The following is a 13,766-nucleotide window of genomic DNA, read 5'->3' as shown; positions in this document are numbered from 1 at the left end:
TTTGTTGATCCTAAACATTTAAATTTAAAAAGAAACCCTTTGTTACTTTACTACAGAAACAGATGGACGGGCATCGATAACAATTGCCGTTTTTGAGTGTCTCGTAATAACGTAAACAATATTTTTTTTGTTGATTCAAGTGCTTCTTACAATTTTTATTTTATTATTCTTTATAAATTTATTGTATTATATTTATTTGTCACAAATATACGCTATTTTATACTAACAATGATGTCCATTAGGAATTTAAAAAATATTTTTTTTTTTTATTCAAACCGTAACTTCTTAATGGTTGACTTTATTAAAAAAATATTGGTAATTTTTTGTAGGAAATTTAATCTTCTATAAAAACAGTTCTATTAATTTTTTTCTAACTCTAATGTTTTAGGAGATATCGGGTTCTTAGGAGCGATCCAATGCCGAGTAGTTAAAAATTGGGTTTTTTTGGCAATAAATCGGGATTTTTATGAGCAAAATATAATTTTTTAGAAGTTTTGATGGATACATCTTGTAGATAATAAAATTCTGCGTAAAATAGTATATAATAATAGTGTATTTGGTAGTCTAGATCATTTTAAAATGGAAGTTGAAGTTAAAATTTGAATAATTTTAAAGAAAATTCGGTTTTTGGCACTAAATCAGGATTTTTTTGGGGAAAATATAATTTTTTAGAACTTTTGATGGATGTATCTTGTAGAATATAGAATTTTGCGTAAAATGGTGTATGATAATAATACATTTGACTGTCTAGTTTATTTTTAAACGTAGTTTTAAGTGAAATTATCAAGAATTTCACAGAAAGTTGACTCTTTTGACACTAAATCGTGATCTATTTATGAAAAAATTTTTTTTCTCTAAAAAATCATCAAAGTATCTTGTAGATTATTAAACTCCGCGTAGAATGACGTATAAAAATAAATATTTATCTGCCCTGAAGCCCAAAAAAATCCTAGTTAAAAATCATCCCTTAGTTAATAATTGAAGTCTTATAATTTATAGCTTTGATAAAAATGACATATAATAATAAAAAAAAAAAAAAAAAACGGTCAAGTGAGTATGCAATGATGTGGAAAAATCTCAGGCGATTGAGCAAATTTGTAAACAAAAACAGGTTAGAGTCTGTCAGGGGAGCAAAAATGAATGAGTCTGGATTATTTATTTTATTTTCTGTTTGTTTTATAAAATATCTGGCGAAGCGATATGCGATACAAGGTATTATATATATTACGAACAGATGTCGGATAGTGAGCAGGTTACACACCAATAAAGCGCCCTTAAAATAATAATAATAATAATAACGATGATACCAAACAAGGCATTCGCTCAGCTAAACGAAATTCATGAGCCAAAGGATGAGAAATTATCCATGTGTCTACGGTTATTCTCTATTTTATCAAACATATTATATATGTATCGCTTGCCGTATGTCGTGCCCCGTTAAAATTATAATCTCTGGAGCACTGGAGCACCTTAAATTAACGATCTTCATTTAATGATACGCTTCAATCTTCATCCCGCATTTCCTGTTTTTTTCAATCGGACCAAAATCGGAAGGATGTACCATTTTCAAAAATTGCTGTAATTCTCCGAAAAATCGAGATAGAAATCTGGAAAAAATTTTTTTAGAAAACTTTAAGCCTCTAGTTACTAGAAAAAAATAGAAAACAATTTTTCCAGGTGGCGCTGAGGGTTAAAAAAATTAAAAATCCCAAAAAAGTAAAAAAATTTGACTTTTTTGAGTTTTTAGTCCCTAAAAATGGGTTTGAAGGGTAGATCTAGATAATAGGAAGTCTTAGGAGTAATTTGAGACCTCGCAAAGCTTTATAGCTCAATTAGAGCCCGAGAAAATCCGCGCCAAGTACTTGAATCTTAAGTAATTTCCATTTTTTTACCTTTTAGGTCCCGAAAATAATTCCCTAAAATTTCTAAAAATATTTTAGGCCTCAAATTACATTCTTAAGGATTCCTAGTAACCATTTCAAGCCCTAAAATTTATAAACAAAATATTTAACCCAATTTTTCACGCTCAAAAATTGAAAAAACTCACAAATTACTATAATTCAAGTACTTAGAATGGAATATCTTGGGCCTTAATTGAGCTAGCGACCTTTGCGAGGTCTCAAAATACTCCTAAGAAATCCTATTATCCACTTTTACCCTTAAAATATTTTTAAACCCGTTTTTGGTGACCAAAAACTCAAAAAAGTCATATTTTTCGACTTTTTCGTCATTTTCAATTTTTTTAACCCTCAGCGCCACCTAAAAATTTTTTTTTCTATTTTTTTCTGTAGCTATAGGCTTCTAGTTTTCCAAAAAAAAATTATTCCAACTTTCTATCTCAATTTTTTAAAAAATTACATTATTTTGAAAATGTCCGATTTGAAAAAACTCAAAAATTATCATTATTTAAGTACTTGGCGCGGAATATCTCGGGCCCTAATTGAGCTAGCGACCTCTGCGAGGTCTCAAATTACTCCTACGACCTTAAGATATCTAAAAAAAATTACAAAAAAAATTTTCAAAAACTCTATGACCATTTTCAAGGGATAAATTTAAAAAAAATCTCGAAAGAAAGTTAAATTACGGCCTAGTAAATGTTCGATCGTTATGAACGAACTTAAATAACCCCCCTCTCCTTGGTATTTCTCCCCTAGTGTACCTCCTCCAGTGAGCCCCCACCATCCACTCGAATGCAGACGCTCAGATGCGGAATCTTTAGGGTCGGCTCGGCTCGGAAGTCAGTTCAGTGTTCGCTGTTCCGTTGAGAGGGCAGTTTCGCATTTTTTTTTCCTCCCGGTTACTTATTGAGTGACATGTGTGTGTGCCAGTGTTAATAATAATAAGTGTAAATAATATATTAATAATAATATTGATGTATCACCATCACAATTTAAATAACAAAGACGATGATTTTGACGTTCTGATGTTAAATTCGTCAAATGAATCCTCGATAATGTGCGACCCGACAGCCCTTCTGGATTTGGTGCCCGATGAGCAACTCATAAAGAGGTCCTGCATTGATTACAACGAGTACACTTACTGTTACGGAGCTCGAGGTTCGTTTTTTATCAAGACCTCACTTTAAAATTGCCCCGAAATATTTTACTTCCGCCGAGGGTCAACTTAATAGCCTGTTTAGGCTTAAATACTAAATTGTTTTCCCAGCAATTAAGTGTTTGGTCCAAATCCTGACCCTCCTACGATTTTTAAGTACCTGGAACCTAAAAAAGTGATTTTTTTTCAATATTCAAAAGAAAATTGTGTCAGAAGTGCTTGACAGGAAATTTAGTTTAAATTTATTGAATGAATAGCCGAGAAGATTATTTCAGTTAACAAAAAAAAAAAAAAAAAAAATATTTTGATGGGATTCGAACCCGAGACCTTCGTGAGAAAAATTAATTTTTGAATTTTGAAGGATTTTATGGGCCGATTTTGGTGGATAAAAGTTTGTTTTGTTCCTTAAGACAGCTTTTAAGTGATGGGTCAAGTCCCGAGTGAAAATTGCGCAGGTCAAAATTTGGCTGATTTTTAATTAAAACTCAAAAAGAATTTTAAAATAGACATTTTGAAAATTTTTAATTAAAAATTTAGTTAAAATTTACTGAGACATGATTTTTTATTAAAAAAAAAAAAAAAAAAAAAAAAAATACTTACTCAGGATTCGAACCCGCAACTTTATATTCAATAATAACAAAAATTAAAATGTAAATATCTCGGGTCCTATTGGGCCGATTTGGCTCAATTAAAGATTAATTAACTTCTTATAACTTTCTCTACCCCGTTTTATCACTTTTTAATAGATGGAGCTCAGGTCAAATTAAAATTAAAAATGGTGATATTTCGGAAACTACTGGGCCGATTTTGACGAACAAAAATTACTTTTGTTCCTTATAAAATTCTCTATCATATGACATTATTTTCGAGGTTAGATCTTTTGGGTCAAAAAAATGATTTTTTAATTACCAAAAAAAATCTTCCTCATTAAAAGAAGGCACGTGCGTTTTCTGGGGATTTAATTGGTGTGTGTGCGTATGTGTGAGTGTGTATAGGGTCGATAAATCGGGGAAGAAGGCACACCCAGGGGTGAATCGTGGATATCTGTGTTCAATATCCTTGAGCTGCCAAATGCAGGACTACTGTCTATTTTTTTGACTTATCTAAGTTATTTTGCTTGCCAACACTCTTCCCCAGAGTTCTTCTATCCGTCCCTTTTCACAGTAACTATCTCTCTCTTTCTCTCTCGCTCTCTCCTAGTTCGCTGGGGTGCCAGGGAGGGCGGCTAACGCAGACAAGTCACATCGATCTTCAGCCACCGGCTTTACGGATTTATTTCGGATAGCTGATAGTAAGGAGAGACTAGAAAAATAGTCCGTAGTTAATCGCGGAATTAACGGATATCTTTCTAAATGACACCCTATTTATTTATTTATTTTATTTATCATTTTTTAAGGGTGGGGATAATATTCCGGACAGTTTTGGAATTTGAATTTATAATTTGAAGCTTTAACTTTAACCGAGCCCGGAAAATTTATTCTGGAGAAAGTTTGTATTGATTTTTAAATGAAGGCGCGGGTGTCCTTGAATGTAATTGTTATTGTAATTTATGGAGTAAGTTTTGGAATTTTTGGAAAATTTTCAGGGTGTCTGTTATGATGGTTAGTATTTAGGCTCTATCTCTAGAATACATAATTAAGAAATGACCTTGTATCTTGTGAAATATTGAGATTTTTTAAGATATAAGCTCATCTTGATGGTACACTTATCAAGACCTTTCATTTGAGTACCTACATCAATTTTTCATATATTTTATATATTTATATATATTATATATATGTATATATGAAAAATATATCAAAAATGCATGTGGGTACTCTAATGAAAGCTCTTGATCAGTGTAACATCAGGATGAGCTTATATATTTAATATATTAATTATATATATATATTATATAATTAAGAAATGACCTTGTATATTGTCAACTATTGACATTTTTAAAGATACAAGTTTATCCCGACATTACACTCATCAATACCTTTCATTTGAGTACCCACGTCAATTTTTCATATATTTTATATATTTATATATATTATATATATGTATATATGATAAATATATCAAAAATGCATGTGGGTACTTAAATGGAAGCTTTTGATGAGTGTAACATTAAAATGAGCTTATATCTTTAAAAATTTCAATAATTAAGAAATGACCTTGTATCTAGTGAATTATTGACATTTTTTAAGATATAAGCTCATCCTGAGATTACATTTATTAAAACCTTTCATTTGAGTACCCACGTCAATTTTTCATATATTTTATATATTTATATATATATATTATATATATGTATATATGAAAAATATATCAAAAATACAAGTGGGTACTCGAATGAAAGCTCTTGATGAGTATAACATCAGGATGAGCTTATATCTTTAAAATATATATTATATATATGTATATATGAAAAATATATCAAAAATGCAAGTGGGTACTCAAATGAAAGCTCTTAATGAGTGTAACATCAAGATGAGCTTATATCTTTAAAAATATCAATATTAATCAAGAAATGACCTTGTATCTCGCAAAAAATTGACATTTTTAAAGATATAAGCTCATCCCAATGTTACACTCATCAAAACTTTTAATTTGAGTACCCACATCAATTTTTCATATATTTTATATATTTATATATATTATATATATGTATATATGAAATATATATAAAAAATACATGTGGGTACTCAAATGAAAGCTCTTGATGATTATAACACCAAGATGAGCTTATATCTTTAAAATTATCAATATTTAAGAAAGTACAGTGCAATTTAGCAAAATTCATTATTTACAATTTTTTCAAAAATACTTAAGAATAAATACTAACAATAACTTCCTTCAATCATCAATTTTAACCAGACTGACGACAATTTATCATTCTAAAGTGTCTCTATTAACACGTAAGGACAAACCGCGAACAAATCTGTTGACCAGGTGCCAGGTTTCGGGCAAATTAATGGGGTACTTTCTTTCTCAATGACTGGAAAGACAGGTACGCTCTCTACTCATTGAAGCTTGACTGAATCTCCAAAGATTTTACACTCATCAATGGATCAATGGATCCTTTGGATCCTTGATGCTCTTTTTCGGGTACAGGGCCGGTGTTGTCGCACCCGGCCGCGTAATAGATGCTTACACAATTCGGTATGTCAAAACGTGTAACATAATATCTGTTTTTTTTTTTTTTTTGGGCAAACACGAGTAGAGTAGAGTGTTTTTCTTCGAGGAGTGTTTTTTGTAGGAGAGGGGGAGATACATACCATCACCATCTGAGAACTAAGAGCCCGTGTCTAATGGAATTTATTAGAGATGAGGGTCCTCTACTTCTTTTTGTATTCTCAGAATTCGAGCCAACGAATTTGTTTTTCTATTGATGCTCTTTTGTTGGTTTTCAAGTTTTAAATCTTTTGTTAGGTTTTTTGAGTATCTGAAAATTCGAGAGTCAATTTCAAGGTCGCTTTTTTGATGTATCATGTGTGTTAAGGAGGTTTAATAGGGAGATGGCTGTGAATTGGGAACTTGTAATGAGGTGTGAATGATTTTTATGAGGAGTTTTGGAACTAATTCGAGATTTTTTGGGGGAATATAAGGTTTTTTTAAAGTTTTAATGGATGGATCTTGTAGATTATAGAATTCTGCGTAAAATAATGTATCATAATAGTGTATTTGGTAGTCTGGATCATTTTAAAATAGATGTTGAAGGGAAAATTAGACGAAATTTAAGGAAAATTGAATTTTTGGCATTAAATCGGGATTTTTTTGGGGAAAATATTATTTTTTTGAAGTTTTGATGGATGGATCTTGTAGATTATAGAATTCTGCGTAAAATAATGTATCATAATAGTGTATTTGGTGGTATGGATCATTTTAAAATGGATGTTTAAGTGAAAATTTGAATAATTTTAAAGAAAATTGAATTTTTGCTACTAATTCGAGATTTTTTTGGGGAAAATATGATTTTTTATAAATTTCAATGAATGAATCTGGTAGGTTATAGAATTCTGCGTGAAATGGTGTATCATAATAGTGTATTTGGTAGTCTGGATCATTTTAAAATGGATGTCGAAGTGAAAATTTGAATAATTCTATAGAAAATTGAATTTTTGGTACTAAATCAGGATTTTTTTGGGGAAAATATAATTTTTTATAAATTTCAATGAATTGATCTTGTAGAATATAGAATTTTGCGTAAAATGGTGTATAATAATAATACATTTAACTGTCTAGTTTATTTTTAAACGGAGTTTTAAATGAAATTATCAAGAGTTTCACAGAAAATTGAGTTTTTTGATACTAAATCGTGATCTATTAATCAAAAATTTTTTTTTCTCCAAAAAATCATCAAAGTACCTTATAGATTATTAAACTTTGCGTAGAATGACGTATAACAATAAATATTTATCAGCCCTGAAGCCCAAAAAAATCCTATTTAAAAATATAATCTTTAAAAATTTTAATAATTTCAGTTTTTTTTATACCAATGTACAATTCTATCTAACGTCAATCTAAAAATGTCAAATAAATAAAATTTTTAAATCTATATAACTGTTCCACGGATAAAGATTTAAAATTTCAATCAGATAGCCGTGATTTGACAGACAGTGATTGAATTAAAAGAAAATTGATCAATAGACCAAAAGCTCTATAATTTAAATCATTTGTCGGCGTATCGAGATAACCATCATAGTACATTAAAAATTATAATAATCTTGGTTGACTTCAACATACAAGCAATTACTGAGCTTCAAAATAAGTCATTAAAAAATCATTTTTAAATTAGTCACTTTAATTTAAGCTAATGGACAATTCTTGTTATTTTTTTTTTAACCTCTGATAAAAAATTTATTTATTTATATTTTTGTCAAGGGAATTTATGATCTTGCTAACTAAGTAAATTTAGGTCCTTCAAAAGTACCAAGGGTACAAAGGGTCATAAAAGTGACTAGACATTGTGCGCCCAGGTATAACTGTCTAAGTTGTACAATAGCATTGTTATTCTTCGGGTCAAAGTTTTCATTCATACAAAAAATTTTTCTTTTTATAGTATTTTAAAGGTACAAGAAATATATAGACTATTTTTATTTTATTTTATTTTATGGTTTGTTGTCAAAAATTAACCAGTAAAGAGTATAAATATTATAAAAACTAGGTGATCGTAAATAGGATGGTGGCGCAATTTCCTTGGGCGGTGATATGGAATAATCAAGTGGTCAATTACTTATTCAAGCTTATTATAATTGAGTATTTTTATAACTTTTTTATTTAATTAATAAAATAAAGCGAATTTTCAGTTAAATAGACGGAAATTTGGATAAATTCATTTTTTGATTAGGATTTTTTGTTACATTATAAAAGATAAAATTAAATTCATGTACATCGTTTTACGCGGAATTTAATACTCTACAAGCTAAGATGATGATTTTTTGAAGAAAAAATTTTTTATAATGAAAAAATCCCGATTTAGTACGAAAAACTCGAATTTCCTCAAAATTTTCACAAATTTCACTTCAAAATCAATTTAAAAATGATTTAGATTATCAAAAGTATCATCATTATACGCAGAATTTTATAGTCTACAAGATACAATCATAATTTTTGATAACAAATCATTCTTTACCCCAATAGATCCCGATTTAGTTTCAAAAACTCAATTTTCCGTCCTTCTACTCCCTATTTAGACGTTAAATCTGTCAACCTCCTTAGAAATCACCAATAAAAAATTTCTCTCATCACAATACCAAAAAATATAGTCCCTAATAATCCTCCTGGTCTATAATCCAGTCGAGCTAATATCTAAAAAAAAAAAAAAAAAATAAAATCAGTTAATAAAAGCCGAAATTAGATAGATATCTCGCAGCTGGATGCGACAATACGCTAGGGTTAAAACCTTCAACCCTTTGTAACCTCTTGAGGGTATCTCCGTATTTTTTTTCTTAGAAATTTTATTTATAAAAAAATAAAATAAAAAAACGGCGACTTAGAACCGGAATTTACGTAACAAAAAATGAAAAGAGCAACTGTAGAATTTAAAAAGCCGTTTTATTTCTATGGGCTTATTCATAGCGTGGGTGGATAGCTGTCTCAAGTGCATTGATGGCGGCTGAGACTGAAAAGAAGAGACAAGCTCGGGGCTAAGATCTGAGTAGATAAAATAAAATATATATATATATATTTTAGTCTCGAGTAGTGATAATGATTCTGGCTCCAAAAAGTGTATAATAAAGATAACACTCATAAACATGTTTACACAATCGTGTCAGCCGGAATAACACACTTTTTTTGAGTCAGTGACCCGTTTTACCCACTCTGGCTGGCGCCAGGATTTTTTTAGAGAAAAACAGGCTTAAGTGGCGTACTCAGCACTTGATTACGCGTAAAATGAGTACCCACAAGCCTATATACAGTTATTTTCCTCCGTGTGCGTCGTGTGTGCTAGCTGTGTGCGTTGTGTGCGTCTAAGAGCAAATATAGACTTGTGGGGGCTTAAACGACGCGGAATTGAATGCTTATTAAGATTCTAAGGGTAATTTAAAATTGGGACGCTTTTGGGAGGAGTTATGAGGAATTTTAATGAGGGACGTTTTTATTTCAGGTTGTTTATTGGACAACTCGGCACCCCGGGGCCCGCCCGATGTGCCTCCTCGCAACCCCACAATGAGTCGGCTCAACGGAAGACTGCCCGGTAGCCACGCTAGTGATCACGATCGCGATCTTGATTTGGAGCCCTCTTGTCTAGTGAGAACGCCGTCAGGAAATTTTTACAACAAACCGCCAAGTAAGTTTCTTATGATAGACCATCAATCTATTATGTACTGTCCCACGCTCGAACCCTGTTGACCTTCCAGATGCTTTGCTTCATGGTCTATAAAATCATTTTCGTTTAATTTATTCTAAGTGCTGCGTGAAGATTTGACGTATGCTGTCCATCTGTTATAAAAAAATTTTTCTCACAAGTTTTTGGGTGAGAATTTTAGGACTTTTGGAATTTTTTAGTGATAAATCGGATTTTTTGGGGGAAAAAATTTTTTTTTTCTAAAAAGTAATTAATGTATCTTATAGAATATTTAATTTTGCGTATAATGGTGTATAATAATATAGATTTTTATAGTTTAGATCATTTTAAACTGGAATAGAAAGAAGAATTTTGGATAATTTAGAAAAAAATTGCATTTTTTGATAATAAATCGTGATCTATTGGGGTAAAAAATAATTTTTTATTAAAAATTAAGATTAAACCTTGTAGAGCATTAAATTCCGCGTAAAATGATGTATACTAATAATACTTTCAATGGCGTAGATTATTAAAAAATCACTGTTCCAATAAAACTTTAAGAATTAGGTAAAAAATTTTCTCACATTTTTTGAGTGATAATTTGTCGTACTGTTGTAAGTGTAGCAGAACGTATCCTTGAGCGAAAACTTGAATTACTCGTCGAAGATGGAGGGAGAAAGGAGAAGGGTGGATTGAAGTTCTCAATCGGAGGGTCGATACTTCCTTGAAAGGCTTTGTCTTGCGCTCCAGGACCTCTGTAACCTCTATTTATCTACAGTGCAGTCTAGCGTGGGAAGCCCCTGTAATGCCCCTCTAATTGCGGGTGTGCCCAGAGGAAGGCCCCGAATGACCAAGTGATTACGCCAACCGTTTACTGAGATTGCCAGAGCATTTACTCACGTGATATTCTCGTTTTGACTTGGACGAATAAGGCCCCGGGATAGAAAAAGGAAAAAAAAATTGATCGAATGGGATGGTCTGAGAATATTTTTTTTGACAGTATTTGACGATCACGTGCTTAATTTTACGGAATTTATTTTTTGACCGGGATTTTTTTGGACATCCTGGCAGATAAATATAAATTTTCATACAACATTTTACGTGGAATTTAATACTCTACAAGATCCCATTACAATTTTTTATAAAAAATCATTTTTTACCCCGATAGATCTCGAGTTAGCACAAAAACTTAATTTTCCTCAAAATTCTTAAAAATTCCACTTAAACCTTCATTTAAAAATGATCTATACCACCAAAAGTACCATTATTATACATTTTACGCAGAATTTAATAATTTACAAGATTCAATTACAATTTTTAATGAAAAATCATTTTTTACCCCAATAGATCTCGATTTAGTACAAAAAACTCAATTTTTCTCAAAATTTTTAAAAATTCCACTTTAACTTCCATTTAAAAATGATCTATACCACCAAAAATACCTTTGTTATACATTATTTTACGCAGAATTTAATATTCTATAAGATCCATCTACAATTTTTAGTAAAAAATTACTTTTCACCCCAATAGATCACGATTTAGTCTTCAAAAACGCTAAAATTCGATTTATCACTCTTCTTTTCTCCACTTTAGGCGCTAAAATCTCTATCAAAACTTATTTTTAACTGACAAATCCTCCCAAACTATCATTCTCACCATCAAAACCTAACAATTTTAAATATCTTTCAGAGAATACGAAGAATGAATACAATAACAAGCACCAGTCAACGGGAAATAGTCCAATAAAAGTAGAGCTACAAAACAATATGGATAGGTAAGTCATAAATTTTTCAACTATTTCCCCTCTCTAAACCCAAATTCTAATGAATAATATTTCCAGGGTACCATTGCCTTACGGCCACGCGCCATCGATGATCCCAATGAGAAGACAAAGCATCAGGTGCCACTTTCGCAAGGGCATGGACTGGTGCAGCTGGAAGTTGATCGCAATAGTTGCGATCACAATTGCCATTTGCTTGATTGGTGCCTTGATCTACTTGGCCGGTAAGTAACCATTTATCAATAATCATGATCTAGATCATTGATCATCAATTTGATTCTAATCCAATTGATCTTCCAGCATCAAGCTCGGTCACTTGGCCGTACCACGCCACCAAAGCCTGCAACGTTTTGGTGGACAGCCAGGACAAGAGCCTGGAGACAAAGAACGTGACGTCAGCATCAGCTACGTCAAGCCCTGGACGAGCTAGACAACCAGCAGGAGGTGAGAATCCAGGAGATCATGTAGATAGTAATGGTTATGTTTACAGTAGAAAGCGTAGAGACACTAGTCAGCATGACAATTGGGACTTGGTTAACCCTCAGTTTGACACGGTAACTATGCATGATCATTTAACTGAGCACGGTGGTGGGTTTTCTGGTGCTAGTTATCTAGGTAGTGATGCTAGTGATGCTAGTGATGCTTCTTTCGAGTCTACCACTAGTAGTTCCATTTTTCAAGAGCAGACAATCTTCAGTGATGATGGGACAACCATTTCTGATGATCAGGAGACTTCTGATGCTTGGAAATCGACTACTGATCATCAAGATGCTGCTTCTGAAGGTCAAACTCCAGGTTTTGATGATCAAGACCCTGTCTTGGACGTCCAAGTTCATCCTGAAGCTCAGGAGCCAGCTTCTAGTGATCAAAAGATCATTTTAAATGATCAGGAGCAAAGATCTGATGATCTGGTACCTCCTGAAGGCCAAAAAGCTGATACTGATGCTGCTGAAACCAGTTTTGATGATCAGGAGGCTTCTTTTGTGACCACTTCATCACTTTTTGATACTAAGACACTTCCTGGTCAAATACCTGATCCTGATGGTGGAATATCCAGTTTTGATGATCAGGAGGCTTTTTCGGTGACCAATTCATCAGCTTTTGATGATCTAATACCTTCTGAAAGTCAAGCACCTGATCCTGATGGTTTAATATTCAATTTTGAAGATCAGGAGGTATCTTCATCAGCTCTACCAACTTCAGAGGCTCAAAATCCGACTCTAAATGACCTTCAGGCACTTTCTGATGACCAAGAATCAATCTTAGCCATCGAAATCCCTCCAGAGCCTGAAAAATCACTCTCTAAAGATCGAAGATCAATTCTAGCGACAAAAACACCTGTAATTATCCAAGCTTTAGCTACTGATCACCCAAGAACATCAACTCTAGAAGTTTTAAGCCCACTTCCTCATCAACTGGAGCTAGATACTACTGGTAAATCATCAACAACTGATGCTCCGGTGCTAAAAATCACAGCTGATCTTCCTAGAGAGTCCTCCAGAGAGGAGCAAGACCGAGTTTTGCTAGATGAAGTGCCTCAGCAGGATTTCCCAGGCTCACTGTACAATTCTGAAGTGATTGAGATTGTGGCGCTGAACGAACCAGTAAATTCAGGAAGAAACACTTACACTGTTGAAGAAGAAGACCCGCCAACTCTCGGCTCACAATCTGGAGAGTCAATGGAGGTCATTGGAGATACTAACAAAATAACAGAAACTTCGCAAGATACCACAGAAATGATCCAGGTTAATGTAACCATCTCCAGCACAGACACCAAATCATCCCCCAAGCAACTCTACGTAGTATCCATCTCTGTTCCTCGTGATCCTGGAACTAATCCTAATATTGTGACTATTCCTAATTCCTACGAACTTCCTCCGCCTCCTAAACCTCCAGCTACACCTCCACCAATTTGGGCTGGAGGCGAGTGTGAGTGCTCTTGCCCTTGTATGGACTCTGATGATGATGATGACTGGGGCTCTTTTCCAGCCGAGGAATTTCAGGAGTTTGATACCTTAACCACTTTAGATGATTTAACTGGTACTTCTTATGGTATCACTGATGATACTGGTGTTACTGATAGTTCTGTTGGTAATGATTATTGTGGCATGCCACAAGAGCCAACAATTCTAATCCTCGAAGGTGAGGTAGCTGGCACAG

The 13,766-nt window shown here is 32.7% G+C and overlaps 1 protein-coding gene across 6 annotated transcripts in view; it reads left to right on the top strand.

The window, feature by feature from the left end:
- Positions 1-13,766, top strand: part of LOC123270441 (teneurin-m) — a 223,831-nt gene that overhangs the window by 201,466 nt on the left and 8,599 nt on the right. For 3 of the 6 annotated variants that reach the window (XM_044736471.1, XM_044736470.1, XM_044736474.1), the window contains 4 exons: positions 9,647-9,829; positions 11,516-11,600; positions 11,667-11,830; positions 11,907-13,748. In XM_044736471.1, the coding sequence (XP_044592406.1) occupies positions 9,647-9,829; positions 11,516-11,600; positions 11,667-11,830; positions 11,907-13,748 (2,274 nt within the window). Of the gene's footprint in view, positions 1-2,743; positions 3,057-9,646; positions 9,830-11,515; positions 11,601-11,666; positions 11,831-11,906; positions 13,749-13,766 lie in introns of those variants that run through there. The other 3 variants (XM_044736472.1, XM_044736476.1, XM_044736475.1) reach the window with 3 other exon arrangements.

This window comes from Cotesia glomerata, linkage group LG8, assembly GCF_020080835.1.
Source record: "Cotesia glomerata isolate CgM1 linkage group LG8, MPM_Cglom_v2.3, whole genome shotgun sequence".
Classification (NCBI taxonomy): Eukaryota; Metazoa; Arthropoda; class Insecta; order Hymenoptera; family Braconidae; genus Cotesia; species Cotesia glomerata.
The sequence above is the reverse complement of the archived record's forward strand: the minus strand, read 5'-3'. Positions and strand labels throughout refer to the sequence as shown.